Below are 17,857 nucleotides of genomic sequence, written 5' to 3'. Positions count from 1 at the left end.
GCGCCAACAGGTAGCTTAAATCAAGCAAAGGTATTTTACGAGCTTCTTAAAAACTAGCTGCACCTGCAAGACACCAGTTATGCAATGAAAAGATGCATATTATTCTGGTGTTGCACATAATGTGGTTAAATATCTCTTATCACAGCTTTTTTCTGTTGATTTTTTTTATGACACTTTAATTCCTGTGGGTAACATTCTAAATGTCTACCGGATTTAACAACATGTACAGGAATATATTGACAAAGTTGAGCAAAAGTTCATTTGAATGTGATTCCAGTGAAATGTTGCAATATTTAAGTTGAAATGACGTCTTTCTTTTTTCTTATATAAACTTTAATTGTTTACTAATTCCATAACAGGGCTTCAAAGATTTACTATTTTTAAGCTATTATTAGCTCATGTTCTAAAAATTAAATAAATTTGTTCTAAGAGAACTTTGTTTTTCGCAGATTGCGTCACGTATTTCATTGTCTTTTTAACGAGACGGAGTAATTTACATGATGCATTTAAAAAAATATATTTTAAATACATAATTGTTTTAAAGACTTTACAGCTAAATTATACATAAACAAAACAATTTTGACAAGATTCAAAGCAATTAGAAAATAAACTATTATCTAATTTTAAAATGAAGAAACTAACAAATTACTAAAACGCATTGAAAACCACATTCATTTATCAATGAAATAACTGGCTTAAGATGTGGAGAAATGAATTAAACATAACAAGGTACCGACCACTTACAAATCAATCCTTTATTTTTTAAAAAGCCACATGATAAATAAAACTCTACTTTATCTTTTTCTATTCAGTTAGGCATTCATACAACTTTTGACTCAATATATCAAAGATTTGACTTAGTCTCTCATTACCTTTCATTATTAAAACATGAGAAAAAAGATAAAGGGGAAAAAAAAATACATCGATTCATTTCGTCTGAATGTGGTAACTATATACCCTTTAAATCTATTCATATAGTGTAATAAAATGGTTGCTTTTTAAGCTGAATTCTCACAAATTGACAGTTTTGACCTTTTCTGTCTCAGAATAAGCTCATTTTTGCATTAGTGCCTTTAATTAAGTCATATATGATAACTCACCTTACAACAGATCTCAATTGTTTGGTAAACTGCCGAGAATTTCATTTTACTTAAAGCATTATTTATTGACAGAACCATAGAAAAGGCAATTTTAAATTACTTGCTAGATTCTCCCCTGCCCCCCCCCCCCCCCCAATTTTTACGCCGCCACTTAAATTCTATTGACGCAAATAAAAAATGTTGAACTAGGGTCTGTATATGCAGATCAGTCAAGTTACTGTATGAGGACGGCATTTATTCACACCTATGGTGTCAATGTAAACAAAGGGAGAATGTTACCATCGTGTTCCTGGTTCATCTAGGAACACATGTATATGATCCCTGATGCAATAAAAAAGAGGACATGAATGCATTCAATGGTGAAACAGTCATCTAAGAAAAAGAAAAAAGAAAATGTCCCCCACCCATCATTAAAAAAAAATTGGATGAAAATCTAGCAATTAATTAATATTGGCCTTATTTTAGTACTTCCATTTAATGTACTATCTCGGATCCATTAAATGATATGCCAGTCACCAAGCAGTTAGCTCAGTTTTTCAGTCGCTTGTATTCAGTGGATGCAACTTAAAATCCCTACACAGTAAAGCTGATCATGATTAATGCATATTTCATTTCTCAAGAGATGTTTCATGTTAGCCTCTTTTTATGAAATTGCAAGCTTTATTCTGGATGCAAGAACATGCAATGTTCCCATGCAAAAAGGAACAGCCATCACAAATGCAAATGGTCTGCCGACTGAGAAATTCTCTAGTGGCTAAGCTGGTGATTAATGGCTCAGTGAAAAATTTAAACCATTACTGTAATGTTTGCATTAAATCTGCATCAGTTTTTTTCTTCTCCCTGTCAGATGGTAGGAACGCTACAAGGAAATACTGCCACGCGGCCAAATATAGCCATCCAAATCCTTATAATCTTCAAACTTGGAGTCAAACGCTGCACAAGCATACAAATTACATAAATCTAAGATGTAAATTTCATTGGAGTAAGTCACTTGCATGTGATATGAATTCAAATGAAGGCATTTAATCATGTCGTAATTTCCATTACTTGTAAAACAACAGTCTTAAAAAACATCAAGAGTATTAAATATTAAACATCAACCATGCTCGGAATAATAAGTCACTTATCTGCCTGTAAATTAAGTTAAATATTTCTAATTTAGGCTGGATTAGGAAGTCATGATGAATTGCAAATAATTCATCTCATGTCAAGTGGCCATATTTCTTACAATGCAATTATTGGCCTACAACAGAAAGATTGAATCATACATTTTCCACTCATTAACTTATTTCCGTTAGTGTAATAAGGTTAGGGTTAATTTTATATCCTTAATATCAGACCTGAATACTAAGAAAAAATCTTACTTGTAAATTAGGGAGTTAATTATAATTTTTGAAAATTTTACGTACAAAGCAATCATTTAACATTATTAAAATGTAAATTTAAATGACTGAGCGTTTTGACATATTGCTAGAAAATATAAAGATGTGTTTTACCATATAAGTACGGGCAAACTAATTGTGTTTTACCATATAAGTACAGGCAAACTTATGTTTTACCATATAAGTATGGGCAAAGTTATGTTTTACCATATAAGTATGGGCAAAGTTATGTTTTACCATATAAGTATGGGCAAAGTTATGTTTTACCATATAAGTACAGGCAAACTTATGTTTTACCATATAAGTACAGGCAAACTTATGTTTTACCATATAAGTACAGGCAAAGTTATGTTTTACCATATAAGTACAGGCAAACTTATGTTTTACCATATAAGTATGGGCAAACTTATGTTTTACCATGTAAGTATGGGCAAAGTTATGTTTTACCATATAAGTACAGGCAAACTTATGTTTTACCATATAAGTATGGGCAAACTTGTGTTTTACCATGTAGGTACAGGCAAACTTGTGTTTTACCATATAAGTATGGGCAAACTTGTGTTTTACCATGTAAGTATGGGCAAACTTGTGTTTTACCATGTAGGTACAGGCAAACTTGTGTTTTACCATATAAGTATGGGCAAACTTGTGTTTTACCATGTAGGTACAGGCAAACTTGTGTTTTACCATATAAGTATGGGCAAAGTTATGTTTTACCATATAAGTACGGGCAAACTTGTGTTTTACCATGTAGGTACAGGCAAACTTGTGTTTTACCATATAAGTACAGGCAAACTTATGTTTTACCATATAAATACGGTCAAACTTCTGTTTTACCATATAATTAAGTACAGGCAAACTTATGTTTTACCATATAAATATGGTCAAACTTGTGTTTTACCATATAAGTACAGGCAAACTTGTGTTTTACCATATATATAATTACAGACAAACTTGTGTTTTACCATATAAGTACAGGCAAACTTGTGTTTTCCATATACGGGCAAATTTGTGTTATACCATAACAGTACAGGCAAACATGTGTTTTACAATATAAATACGGGCAAACTTGTGTTTTACCATATAAGTACGGGCAAACTTGTGTTTTACTTTACAAGTACGGGCAAACTTGTGTTTTACCATACAAGTACGAGCAAACTTGTGTTTTACCATATAAGTACGAGCAAACTTGTGTTTTACCACATACCACAATGCACTTATGAATATGATAGGGAATCAAAGGACATAATAACAGGAAACCATGCACAATTGATCGCCCAAATCCTCTTTATTACAAATATGATAAATAATGTTAAGAGTTTGTGGCTTGTTTTCATATAATAAGCTTATTTGTTGAAAAAAGTCAATAATACTTGGAAAAGCAAAATAATTGCAAAAACTGCGGTTTTCGATGTGATGAAGCCTAATCAACAGATTTATAACAATGACATTATTTTCATGCAAAAAAAATGATCCAAGAATGCATTGCGTAGATTTTCAATGTAAACAAAGAAAACCGGGACAATGAATGACTATGTCAAGTGCGAGTCTGAACGAAGTGTTTTGGTTTACTATTTAAAGCTCGACATTTATTGTAAACATAAACATTGGGTGAGCAATGAAGTGTTAAATGCAGCTCAAGTGCTCACAATGTTGTGGGCTCTCAATGAACAAAATAATATATCATTTAGGGCTTTGCCAGAAATTGAAAAACCCCAAATAACAGAATTTGGTTGGATTTTTTTTATAATTTTAATGATAGTTTATATGTCCAAAAATATCAAATTTGAAATGATCTTTTTTTTCAAATCCCAAGACCTTTTTCTTTACATAGTTCTTACTGTATATGTTGAATTTCAATGTTGTATACATACCAGGTAGCTGTCTAGCGGCGAGGGCCCCTGCAGGCTACCGATGCTTGCCTTCGTCTCATCCTAGAAAAAAGTGATTCATGCATACAATAACAACAGCTTATTATAATGGCCCTATGACTCACAATTCACTATGAATAATTTATCATCATATTTCATATGGAAACATATTGGGTTTTAAGTACTTCATTTCCAGTCAAGATGTGTGGTCGCATTATTTGTTTCCAAAACAGTTAACATTTTGTCAATAAATCAGATACTGAAATTAAGTACTGTCTTACTTTATACCTGTTTATTTTTTATGAACTGTCTTACAAAAATGTATCACCTTTGAATTCAAAGAAATGTGGGAAGTTATTTTGTCTCAGTTGATCAACCATTTTAACCATCAACAGTTGAGGGACTATAACTGTTTTAACCATATTTTGTTTATATCAGTTGAGGGCATCAGTTTATCTCATTTGAGGGCATCAGTTTATCTCAGTTGAGGGCATCAGTTTATCTCAGTTGAGGGCATCAGTTTGTCTCAGTTGAGGGCTTAGTTTGTCTCAGTTGAGGGCATCAGTTTATCTCAGTTGAGGGAACACTTTATCTCAGTTGAGGGCATCAGTTTATCTCATTTGAGGGCATCAGTTTATCTCAGTTGAGGGCATCAGTTTATCTCATTTGAGGGCATCAGTTTGTCTCAGTTGAGGGCATCAGTTTGTCTCAGTTGAGGGCATCAGTTTATCTCAGTTGAGGGCATCAGTTTGTCTCAGTTGAGGGCATCAGCTTATCTCATTTGAGGGCATCAGCTTATCTCAGTTGAGGGCATCAGCTTTTCTCCCACCTCAGATAAGTAGACCCAATAAATTAACCATGCTAGATATTCTTATCTTGCCCACGGGCGAAGATAAAATGCCCGGATGGAACTCTTTTTTCATGGTCAACACATTGTAATTACCTCTCTTGTTGAAGACTGTCGTCTGTAGCATCAAGGAAATCTTGTCTTATGGTAATATTTAGAATGCTAATTCATACATGCCATATTTTCTTGAGACCATTCAGGGGGATTTGTTCAAAAGGCTGAAAATTCAGGGGGATTTTGGTTGTATTCAGGGGGATTTTTTTAGCAGGTCTAAGTTGGCGAAATTTTAAATATTTTTAGACGCAAGTATGAAAAAATGTATTCACATATAGTTTGCTTTGAAAACCTCTTAACTTTTTCATTATACAGAATTATTTTATGTCATGATTTATCATATTTTTATGATACACTGTCATGTCATACTGTAACGCACTTGCAGAGCAAAATACGTCATTGGAAAAATATGTTTTCGAGACAATTAAATTAAATTAACCTTCCTCCAAAGTCTTTAAAAAAATTGTGCTTAATTCTATCAGCTTTGATGACTTTCAGACAATAAGAGAATAGAATAAATATTATTAATTTCTTCCTTCCAAAAGAGTAATATTTCTTTGCCTTTGATAATAACTACATATTAATTGATCACTTGTTGTAAAAGTTTCCTTTTGGAGAGTTTCACTTACATACTGTGGTTTCATTTTGTCATTATTGCCTGATGTAAAATTTAAAAAAAAAAAAAAATAAAAAAAAAAAAAAAAAAAATTCCGGGGGATTTTTATCTCCCGCCGGGAGATCGGGGGATGGATCGAAATTCCGGGGGATTTTTCCCCCCGACAGGAGATATGGCATGTATGCTAATTAATTATTTCTCGCTTCAAATGTCACCATAAAACAGTTTTCACGCACCATTCAAGAAATAATGCTTCACTCTCCTCAGAACTATTTAAAAAGACTGATTTGACTATTAACATTAACTTAGTCTAGATCACTGCGCACATATCCATGACAACCACATGCTATGACATATCCATAAGCAATTATTTTCACTAAACACAAAAGAGTTCCAGCAAAAAAATACATTTTTACTTAATTATGTTTAACTGAGGTGGGAGAAAAAGCATCTACCATAGCCGCTCGTGTAAGATAGGTTCATCCCGACCCTCGCGCACGGTGTTTTGCGGAAACTCGGTAAACCTCGTATCCGCTAAACACCCTACGCTCAGGTCGGAATAAACTCTTGCACTCTTGGCCATGGAAGATACTTATTATCTCAGTTGAGGGCATCACTTTATCTCAGTGAAGGCCTCAGTTAATCTCAGTTGAGGGCATCAGTTTATCTCAGTTGAGGGCATCAGTTTATCTCAGTTGAGGGAACACTTTATCTCAGTTGAGGGCATCAGTTTATCTCAGTTGAGGGCAACACTTTATCTCAGTTAAGGGCATCACTTAATCACAGTTGAGGGCATCACTTGATCTTAGTTGAGAATATAACTCAACTATTTAAAACAGAGTTCAGAGAATTGCAACACGGGAGCTTAATTTCATAGTCAATATGTGGAGCATTTAAGTCCCATGCAATTATCTTAATAAATTTTCAATTACAGGTATGGCCCAAACTATGGTTTGCTTAAAATGACGACAACACTTTTGCTGACAATGACTACAACACCAAGGCTACGAAAATACTTCAAATTTTTTCTCGAAAAAATATTCATACATAAAGTACATATTAAACCACTACGATTCAAATTTAACAAACTTTGTTTAAAGTTAATCATTATTTCTGAACACATTTTTATTTCCCGATCTATTCTCACTAGATTATTCTCCCTCCTGGCATTCTCTGTCCGCGCGGCGTAGTTCTCCTTATCCTGAAATATATAACATTTACAATTGATATACCTCCTTGCATATGATTATATATTAACACTTTACTAATTTATTTTGGATCAGTTGTAAAGATAGCTGTATGTTTATTTAAATCCACTTAAGTTCATACAGAGAAACCTAACTGGGAATCCAAGGAGTGGTATTTCTCTCAGGAATGACTTTCCAAACAGTGCATAACTACTGATGAAAATCTCTCCTAGGATGAAAACACCAATCGTTGGACTACTACGCTTTGCTTCTTTGAGTACTGTGGGTGTTTTGGCTAAGAAAATCTCGTAAGCATGGACAATTAATGAGGCAGTTTCATTGGTTCCGCAAGGTAGCAGATGGTTTCCCATTGAAAAACATTCCGGCGAAAATTGAATTGAACCGCCTTTTCAGTACAATCATATTTGTCAGCACTCACTCATGGACCCGTTACTGACGCTACAAAGTTATTGAAAAATATGTAATTGTAACATGCAAATTCGTTTAAAGAAGAGTTGTCTACCCTGCCTAATGCATAATTATTCATTTAAACGAGATTTTGTCAGTCAATTGTCCCACGGCATGTATGAAGTGTAACGTAAGAAAGTATAGTGATTGCCAACGATGGAAAAAGCCACTTGTACTGGTATACATTTTGAGTGACTATGAGATCAGGGCCTTTGTGAGGCTTGTACTCTGACCCCTTGGATGAGAGACAAATGGCTACATAATCAGTATATCACAAGCCATTTCACTCATAAGGCTCAATTCAACAACCCTTGGATGAGAGATGGAAACTGATATCATCAGTATATCACAAGAACATTTCCCTCTTGAAGATTGAACTAATGACCCCTTGATTGAGCGTCTGAGAATATTCCCCTCATGAGGCTCAAACCCACAACCCCTTGGATGAGAGATGGAGACCTATATCATCAGTAAATCACAAAAAAATCCTCTCGTGAGGATTGAACCCACGACTTCTTGGATGAGAGATGGAGACCTATATCATCAGTATATCACAAGAACGTTCCCTTCATAAAGGTTAAACTCACAATTCCTCCCATGGATGAGAGACTGACACCTACATCATTAGTATATCACACGAACATTCCCTAGTGAGGCTCAAACCCACGACCCCTCCCTTGAATGAGAGACGGACATATGTATCATCAGTGTATCAAGAGAACATTATCATTGTTGGACTGGAACTTACGACCTCTCAGATGAGAGGTGTCGCAACTCTACGACAAGATCACCTTATCCTTTGCATAAACTTATTAAAATATTCAAATACTACAAATGCATTCTTGTCTAGACATGTCAGGCTGTCAGTACAAATTTGTCTGCAGGTGGAACATTAACTGAACATGCATATATATCTATATACATATATAGAGTTGTAATGAGAACATCTGGTTCAAACCAATTTTAATTATTGCACATGGTTACATAACGGGGCTCGAGGTACCATAATCTATATAGTTTTTACCTTATTTAAAAGGAAGTGAAGTCAAAAATGTGCAAAAAAGTGCAGCCAGATCTTTTATAGCGACATTACTGCAGTTCTTTAGGGTAAAAAGTTAATTCCTTTGTATTTAAATAATCGTAAGGGAAATTGTCTGGGTCGTAAATCTATTTTATGATCAACACTTATTTGTGGCCCTAACATTGTGGCTTAAAATTGCTCAACATTTCAATTCATATTTTGTTCAGGACTATATAAATTGGTGTTTACACCAGAAGGTACCAAAGCCTTCTATATTTTAATGCCGCCTGCAAACTTCTGGTATTAAAATACACCAGCAAATTTGTAAAGGAACCAATTGGAAGCGTTATCTTTTTTGTTGAAATTGATGACCATAACGATATGTACTCTTAGTCTTTCTAATCTTTTGAGTTCTATACTTGATTCAGTCTATTTTCCATAACGGTACAAGACACATTTAGAGCTACATTTACGGCGATAATTATAGTATGTCCTAGTTACTGAAACTTTTTCCTAACTATACTTGAACAAAATACATCTATTCTGATGTAAGATGATATAAAAAATCTTGCCCTGAATTTTTCAAAAAATGTAAAGCATAAAAAGCCTTAGTAATATCTTAATCTTATTTTATTTAGCCAAATTAATTACATGAACATGATTTTCCTAAACATTTTTTTTTTATGTGAAAATCATAAAGATAGTTTCCTTTGAAAGCCTCAGAACTCGTCAAAATGAGAACATTACAAAAATAATACCAAATGAAAATAATGAGCTTAGCTTGATCCTCTTATGTTAGATTTGAGATTGTTCAAGAAATTGGGGCCTGGGATGCTTTGCTTAAGCTGTTATTTAGTGAGTGCTTTAGGGACAAATCCTTTGCAACGGTACTTGTTCATAATGTAAAGGAACACCTAGGTCCCTGTTGGAAGTACATATTTGTTAGCATAGAGGGCCACTTAGGTCCCAGTGGGCAATGGTACATGTTTGTTAGCGTAGAGGGCCACTTAGGTCCCCGTGGGAAATGGTACATGTTTGTTTGCATAGAGGGCCACCTAGGTCCCCGTGGACAATGGTACATGTTTGTTAGCATAGACGGCCACCTAGGTCCCCGTGGACAATGGTACATGTTTGTTTGCATAGAGGGCGACTTAGGTGTCTATGGGCAATGGTACATGTTTGTTAGCATAGAGGGCGACTTAGGTGTCTATGGGCAATGGTACATGTTTGTTAGCGTAGAGGGCCACTTAGGTCCCCGTGGGAAATGGTACATGTTTGTTTGCATAGAGGGCCACTTAGGTCCCCGTGGACAATGGTACATGTTTGTTAGCATAGAGGGCCACTTAGGTCCCAGTGGGCAATGGTACATGTTTGTTAGCATAGAGGGCGACTTAGGTGTCTATGGGCAATGGTACTTGTTTGTCAGCATAGAGGGCCACTTAGGTCCCCGTGGGAAATGGTACATGTTTGTTAGCATAGAGGGCCACTTAGGTGTCCTTGGGCAATGGTACATGTTTGTTAGCATAGAGGGCCACCTAGGTCCCCGTGGACAATGGTACATGTTTGTTAGCATAGAGGGCCACCTAGGTCCCCGTGGACAATGGTACATGTTTGTTAGCATAGACGGCCACCTAGGTCCCCGTGGACAATGGTACATGTTTGTTAGCATAGAGGGCCACTTAGGTGTCCGTGGGCAATGGTACATGTTTGTTAGCATAGAGGGTCACTTAGGTGTCAGTGGGCAATGGTACATGTTTGTTAGCATAGAGGGCCACCTAGGTCCCCGTGGACAATGGTACATGTTTGTTAGCATAGAGGGCCACTTAGGTGTCCGTGGGCAATGGTACATGTTTGTTAGCATAGAGGGCCACCTAGGTCCTCATGGACAATGGTACATGTTTGTTAGCATAGAGGGCCACTTAGGTGTCCGTGGACAACGGCACATGTTTGTTAGCATAGAGGGCCACCTAGGTTCCTGTGGGCAATGTTACATGTTTGTTAGCATAGAGGGCCACTTAGGTCCCCGTGGGCAATGGTACATGTTTGTGAGCGTAGAGGGCCACTTAGGTGCCCGTGGGCAATGGTACATGTTTGTTAGCATAGAGGGCCACCTACGTCAATGTCGGCAACGGCACATGTTTGTTAGCAGTGAAGGTCATCTAGTCACAGTTGGCAATGGTATATGTTTGTTAGCGTAGAGGGCCACCTAGGTTCCCGTTGGCAATGGTACATGTCTGTTAGCAAAGAGGGCTAACTAAATCACCATGGGCAACAGTACATGCTCGTTAGTGTAGGGGGCCACCTAGATCACTGTGGCCAATGGCACATGTTTGCTTGAATCAAGGGCCTTCTAGATCCATTGGCAATGGCACATGTTTGCTTGAATCAAGGGCCTTCTGGATCCATTGGCAATGGCACATGTTTGCTTGAATCAAGGGCCTTCTAGATCCATTGGCAATGGCACATGTTTGCTTGAATCAAGGGCCTTCTGGATCCATTGGCAATGGTACATGTTTGCTTGAATCAAGGGCCTTCTAGATCCATTGGCAATGGTACATGTTTGTTAGCATAGAGCGCTAACTAAAATTTGGCTGCCTAACTGATAGTTCTATGTTGATGATTAAAGGTTGTTGCAAAGAAAATGTGTATCTAAGATGCACAGTCAAAAACACATGGAACTTAACATTCCAGCTCTTTTTCTATTGGTTAACTTATTATAATTTTAACTGGGAAAGCGGTGATAGCGCCATTTTGATGTTGTTTGTTGCGTAGTTAAAGAGGGTTTTTATCTAGTACTCTCGAGAATATCACAATGCCTATACAACTAGTCTCTCATCCACTTAATGATAGTATTTTTTACTTTAAAATGACATCATAAAATCATTTCAATTAACAAATTGCAAGTTTGCAAGCTATAAATTTCTAAATATCTGAATGTTGAATGTATCAAAGAATTTAACTTCAGCTATAAACGTAACTGTTTCTTTAATGGGAAATCGATATGCAGCCTACATAACCAGAGCACATCAAGTTCTGCAGGATTATTAAAACCTCCTCAATGCAACTTTGTGGGTATCTTGGGACTCAAAGAAATATACAGGGCAATGACGTGGCAGAAAAACGTCTTACGACAACTTGACAAAATTGCTCTATCATCATAATAAGGGGGAAAGTGTATCGGAACAGACCAATGATAGCCTTTCTGAGTTTTCATAAGTAATAATTTGCTTTACTGAATCAAATATTATGACAATCATGCCAGGATGCTGAATTACTTGCTCAGTATATAAAGCAAAAATAAACCAGATTATCGCTGGAAGCAATGTATACTCCCTGACAGAGTACATAAAAAGGAAAGCACAAAATAAGAAATTAAAAAACTTTGAAGTCTTTTAAAGTAATTCATGGTTTGAATGCCTTAAGGGAAGATAAAAGAAATTTGTATTGTCTCAAGCCAGACTCTGCTGATAATATATGCATCTCCTCTTGTAAGTAAAGTCTCCCATAAAGTTTCAATGAATTCAAGACAGAAGTTGCTAAGAAATAGCCCAGACATGAATGGACCTATATCACACTTACTACGGTTTATTGAAATATAAAGGGCCATAACTCTATGAAAATCATCAAACTGGAACATGCCGAAAATATGAGCAATACCTCTTGTAGGCATATTTTTTTATTTAAAGTTTTATTGATTTCAAGCCAGTACTTGCTGAGAAATACATGTAGCCTGCACAAAAATGGACCTTATTATCCCGCTCTATAGAATTAAAAGGAACATTACTATCTGATAATTTAATGAACCAGAATGTGCTGATAACAATTGTGCATCTGCTTTTGTAAGTTAAGCTTTAATAATACCATAAAGTTTCATTGAATTGAAACCAGTTGCTGCTGAGAAACAACAGAAAGACTGATTGGTCATGTCATACTAAATTTAAAACATAAAGGGCCATAACTCTGTGAAAATTCCTTTGACTGAAACATGCTGATATTATGTGTATCTCCTTTTGTAAGTTGAGCTTCCAATTAAGTTCAGTTCACAAAGCAAACAACAACTACCTGTATCAGCTCCCCAGAAAAAGATTGGGGAGCATCATTATAATATTTATAATAACAACTATTAACTAGAGATTGCTTTTTTGAAAAAGCGCTTGTCTCCCCTATAGTGTGGTCGTAGCTGAGAAAATATAAGTGATGGACATGAAATTTGTGTATTGGACTGGAGACGAACAAACAGTGAAATTTGGTTTATTCACCCATATTAAATAGTGAACATCTACTGTGACCTTGACCTTTGACCTACTGATCTCAAAATCAATAGGGGTCATCTAATAGTCATGACCAACTAGCATACTATTTATTTATTTATTTATTTATTCAGCGTAAATGAAGTGTGACGTACAGACTGACTGACTGACTGACTGATCACAAAATCAATAGGGGTCATCTTCTGGTCATGACCAACTTGCATACCAAGTATGAAGGTCCTGGGTGCAAGCGTTCTTTAGTTACTGAGCAGTAACCATTTCTTCACCTCAAGGTCACAGCTACCTTGACCTTTGACCTAGTGATTTCAAAATCAATAGGGGTCATCTACTAGTCATGACCAACTAGCATACCAAGTATGAAGTTCCTGGGTCTAAGCGTTCTATTGTTATTGAGCAGAAACAAAGTGTGACGTACGGACTGACGGACTGACTGACTGACGGACAGGGCAAAAACAATATGTCTCCCTATGTTTTTCAATTCTGGTACCTTCTAACATTAATCCGACACAGTATAATTATTCATTTAAGAACATAAATTATCACACCACAACCTTAAAACTCAGCAGATGGTGTAGGCATCCATTATTTTCTAATTGAAAATAACCTTGAACATACAAAGTTATAAATGTAAAGTATTAACATCTGTGTCATCTTCAGCTGTTAGCAATTAATATGAAAACATCATCCATTAAAACAGATATGGATTCAGTGATAAACAGCAATGTAGGCAATACAATTAATAAGAGTGATGGCACCATTAAAATACAAATCACTAGTCATCCATTAATATATATATAACAATTGTTTAATGCAATTTTCTTTTTCAATACAACGATACAATGAAATAATGTTTCTTCCTTCAGATAAACGTGGACTTTTCTGATAAGTTACCAAAACAAATAATTTCCTGGAACTTCTATTTTTTACCATAAAGCTCATTTTAATCAGTAATTCAAAATTCTAGGCATATTTTGATGCCCAAAAAAACTTCTCCCCTGCAAAACATGTCGCACCAAACCATGCAGAAAAGAATTTGTATGTTTTTGTATGCATCTGTTTGAAAACTTAATCAGAAAATATAATTATAGCATAGTATTCTTCCAGCTTGATCCCTGACTTATCAGCCCAAATCCAAAAACAAGACAGTTTATTGTTCATCGATACCAGAAGTATTTTGTATTTGCTAAGTAACACCATTTTTCTATGATCAATGTTGATTGCAATGACCTTCGTTTGTACTGATTTACAAACAGTGTTAATATAATACTTGTTCATTTCATTCTCAATATCCACAAACTTCACAAACAACCCTTGATATTTATGAATCAAGTCAAAATATTTGCAAAAAAGTTTTAATATTTTAAGTTGCTATAATAAATTATGACACCATAATTAGACAGGTAATTTAGTTCTAAAGAATGTGTCGTAAGGCCAACATAAATTAATTGCTAGATTTTCATCCAATTTTTTTTTTTAAATTAGGGTGGGGGGTGACATTATTTTATTTTTCTTACATGACTGTTTCTTCGCTCTTTCTTATCGCATAAGTAACCATATAGATGTGTTTCTAGACAAACTAAGAACATGATTGTAAAAATTCTTCTTTTTTTAAATGTGAATGTTTTACATCCACACGGTAGGTATGAATAAACACCGTTCCCGGACAGTACCGGATCAATACGCAAATACAGCCCCAAGATTAACATTTTTATTTAATTCAATAAATTTTAAAAGGCAGCACAATAAAGAGGGGGTGGGCGGGGATAAAAAATCTAGCAATTCATTCAAAGTCGCTTAAGTCTGTAAAGATATACTTATATTATATTTGCCTAGGATACCGACTTGCTTGCACATTAACCCAGTGGTTGCACTCAATAGGAAGATTGAAATGTGCATGATATAAACAAAATTATTCATGTAATTGAAACCACTTGCTTGATTTATATGTAGATACTCTTGATAAAAACGCAAGACTGTAATGCCATCATCATCAATTGCATTTACATATACCGCAATGTTACCCCCATACATTTTTTTTGTATTTTGACTTTTATGTATAAACTGGATATATCCACTTTCTCCCGCTTTCTTGATTTATTTCTAGACACCCTCTGTTAAAGTGAGACTGTAATGGCTTAATCATCGATTGGCCGATAGTCCTCTGACATTTCCTAGTTTTTTTGGTCATTGGCACCTACATACCATTCCAAAACACCGCTGGCAGGCATACTGCTATAATTACCTTATAAGGAAAGCTGGCAACTAGCAAGGGAGCCAACTCCATGTCTGAGACACTGCCCCAAGCAATTAACTTCTGACATTTGAAGCTTGGTTTATACTATTACAACACAACACAAGTATTGCCAATCTTATTCTCTGTCCTTATTTGTAGAGGTTTTATTGTCACAGATTCTGCTGATCTTTGTACATGTACCAAGTCTGTGAAAGTCCAAGAGACACTTCTATAATTGTGTCAGACTTTGAAATAATGTATGTCCATCTTAGATCTCACTATTTTTTTACCAGCAGCCTTATTTAGAACGACAAATTCATTCCTAAGGATTTTTTGGGAGAATGAAATAAATAATGGTTTTTCTGAGATAATTTACATAACTTAACCAAAATACAAAAGTAGCATGTTGAAATCTAGTTTGTGTTTGTAGTAAATGAAATAGTTATCATTTATTTATCAGCCCAATAATTGCTTTAAGTGAAGCCAAAATAAATACTGCCTTTAGTTAGCGTATATGTGCGACACATTCCAACAACACATGCAATATCCCTGATGTAGGTCGAAATCCCCCGGATTTTCGATCCATCCACCCAAGCACACAATTTTTACTGCACTTAACAAGGAACGGCTCTACGAGAAGGAAAACATTTGATAATAACATGAGCCATCAATTATACATAAGAAACTACATCATCAGAACCGTGATCATAACAGAATAATAAACTAACCATAATTCCGAGAAATCCTGCAGAACTTAATACCAAGGAGAATTTATTTTACATTTTTTCTTTTGCTTCCGTTATGAAATAATATAAGATACCTGTCTGACATATAATAAATCTCGAAATAAAAGACATCATTAGACGCAAGTTGTGACAAATCAAAGAATGATTCTTAGGCTCATATGATGTACTTATATGTATAGACTTACATCCCTGATTCTATGAAATATAAGTACTTATGGATGTTGGATTTTTCTAGAATCAAAATTCTCGTTTATAACATAAGGCTTCAATGATTTTTTTTGTTCCTCATATTTAGGCCATGAAAATTTGTCACAAGTGGTGCCAATGAACTGCTTTGTCACTTGTGGTGCCAATGAAGTGTTGTCACTTGTGGTGCGAATGAAGTGTTGTCACTTATGGTGCCAATGAAGTCTTGTCACTTTCTGGTGCCAATGAAGTGTTGTCACTTGTGGTGCCAATAAAGTGTTGCCACTTGTTGCGCCAATGAAGCATTGTCACTTTCTGGTGCCAATGAAGTGTTGTCACTTGCGGTGCCAATGAAGTGTTGTCACTTGTGGTGCCAATGAAGTGTTGTCACTTATGGTGCCAATGAAGTGTTGTCACTTATGGTACCAATGAAGTCTTGGTCACTTTCTGGTGCCAATGAAGTGTTGTCACTTGTGGTGCCAATGAAGTGTTGTCACTTGTGGTGCTAATGAAGTGTTGTCATTGGGGTGCAATAAAGTGTTGCCACTTTCCGGTGCCAATGAAGTGTTGTCACTTGTGGTGCCAATGAAGTGTTGTCACTTGTGGTGCCAATGAAGTGTTGTCACTTATGGTGCCAATGAAGTCTTGGTCACTTTCTGGTGCCAATGAAGTGTTGTCACTTGTGGTGTCAATGAAGCGTTGTCACTTATGGTGCCAATGAAGTGTTGTCACTTGTGGTGCCAATGAAGTGTTGTCACTTTCTGGTGCCAATGAAGTGTTGTCACTTATGGTGCAAATGAACTGCTTTGTCACTTTTAGGTGCAAATGAAGTGTTGTCACTTGTGGCGCCAATGAAGTGTTGTCATTGGGGTGCAATAAAGTGTTGCCACTTTCCGGTGCCAATGAAGTGTTGTCACTTGTGGTGCCAATGAAGTGTTGTCACTTGTGGTGCCAATGAAGTGTTGTCACTTATGGTGCCAATGAAGTCTTGGTCATTTTCTGGTGCCAATGAAGTGTTGTCACTTGTGGTGTCAATGAAGCGTTGTCACTTATGGTGCCAATGAAGTGTTGTCACTTGTGGTGCCAATGAAGTGTTGTCACTTGTGGTGCCAATGAAGTGTTGTCACTTGTGGTGCCAATAAAGTGTTGTCACTTTCAGGTGCCAATGAAGTGTTGTCACTTGTGGTGCCAATGAAGTGTTGTCACTTGTGGTGCCAATGAAGTGTTGTCACTTGTGGTGCCAATAAAGTGTTGTCATTTTCTGGTGCCAATGAAGTGTTGTCACTTTCTGGTGCCAATGAAGTGTTGTCACTTATGGTGCAAATGAACTGCTTTGTCACTTTCTGGTGCAAATGAAGTGTTGTCACTTGTGGTGCCAATGAAGTGTTGTCACTTGTGGTGCCAATGAAGCGTTGTCACTTATGGTGCCAATGAACTGCTTTGTCACTTGTGGTGCCAATGAACTGCTTTGTCACTTGTGGTGCCAATGAAGTGTTGTCACTTGTGGTGCCAATGAAGCATTGTCACTTATGGTGCCAATGAACTGCTTTTGTCACTTGTGGTGCCAATGAAGTGTTGTCACTTGTGGTGCCAATGAAGTGTTGTCACTTGTGGTGCCAATGAAGTGTTGTCATTGGGGTGCAATAAAGTGTTGCCACTTTCCGTTGCCAATGAAGTGTTGTCACTTGTGGTGCCAATGAAGTGTTATCACTTGTGGTGCCAATGAAGTGTTGTCACTTATGGTGCCAATGAAGTCTTGGTCATTTTCTGGTGCCAATGAAGTGTTGTCACTTGTGGTGTCAATGAAGCGTTGTCACTTATGGTGCCAATGAAGTGTTGTCACTTGTGGTGCCAATGAAGTGTTGTCACTTTCTG

The 17,857-nt window shown here is 36.2% G+C and overlaps 1 protein-coding gene across 2 annotated transcripts in view; it reads right to left on the bottom strand.

The window, feature by feature from the left end:
* The window catches only part of LOC128207941 (protein TALPID3-like), a 99,740-nt gene that overhangs the window by 33,372 nt on the left and 48,511 nt on the right, over window positions 1-17,857 (bottom strand). For both annotated transcript variants that reach the window (XM_052911151.1, XM_052911152.1), the window contains 2 exons: window positions 7,018-7,071; window positions 4,357-4,416 (listed from right to left, as the gene is read on the bottom strand). In XM_052911151.1, coding sequence (XP_052767111.1) covers window positions 4,357-4,416; window positions 7,018-7,071 — 114 coding nt within the window. The remainder of the gene's footprint in view (window positions 1-4,356; window positions 4,417-7,017; window positions 7,072-17,857) is intronic.

Source organism: Mya arenaria, chromosome 11 (genome assembly GCF_026914265.1).
Source record: "Mya arenaria isolate MELC-2E11 chromosome 11, ASM2691426v1".
NCBI classification, from domain to species: Eukaryota; Metazoa; Mollusca; class Bivalvia; order Myida; family Myidae; genus Mya; species Mya arenaria.
This window is presented reverse-complemented; position numbering and strand designations above follow the sequence as displayed.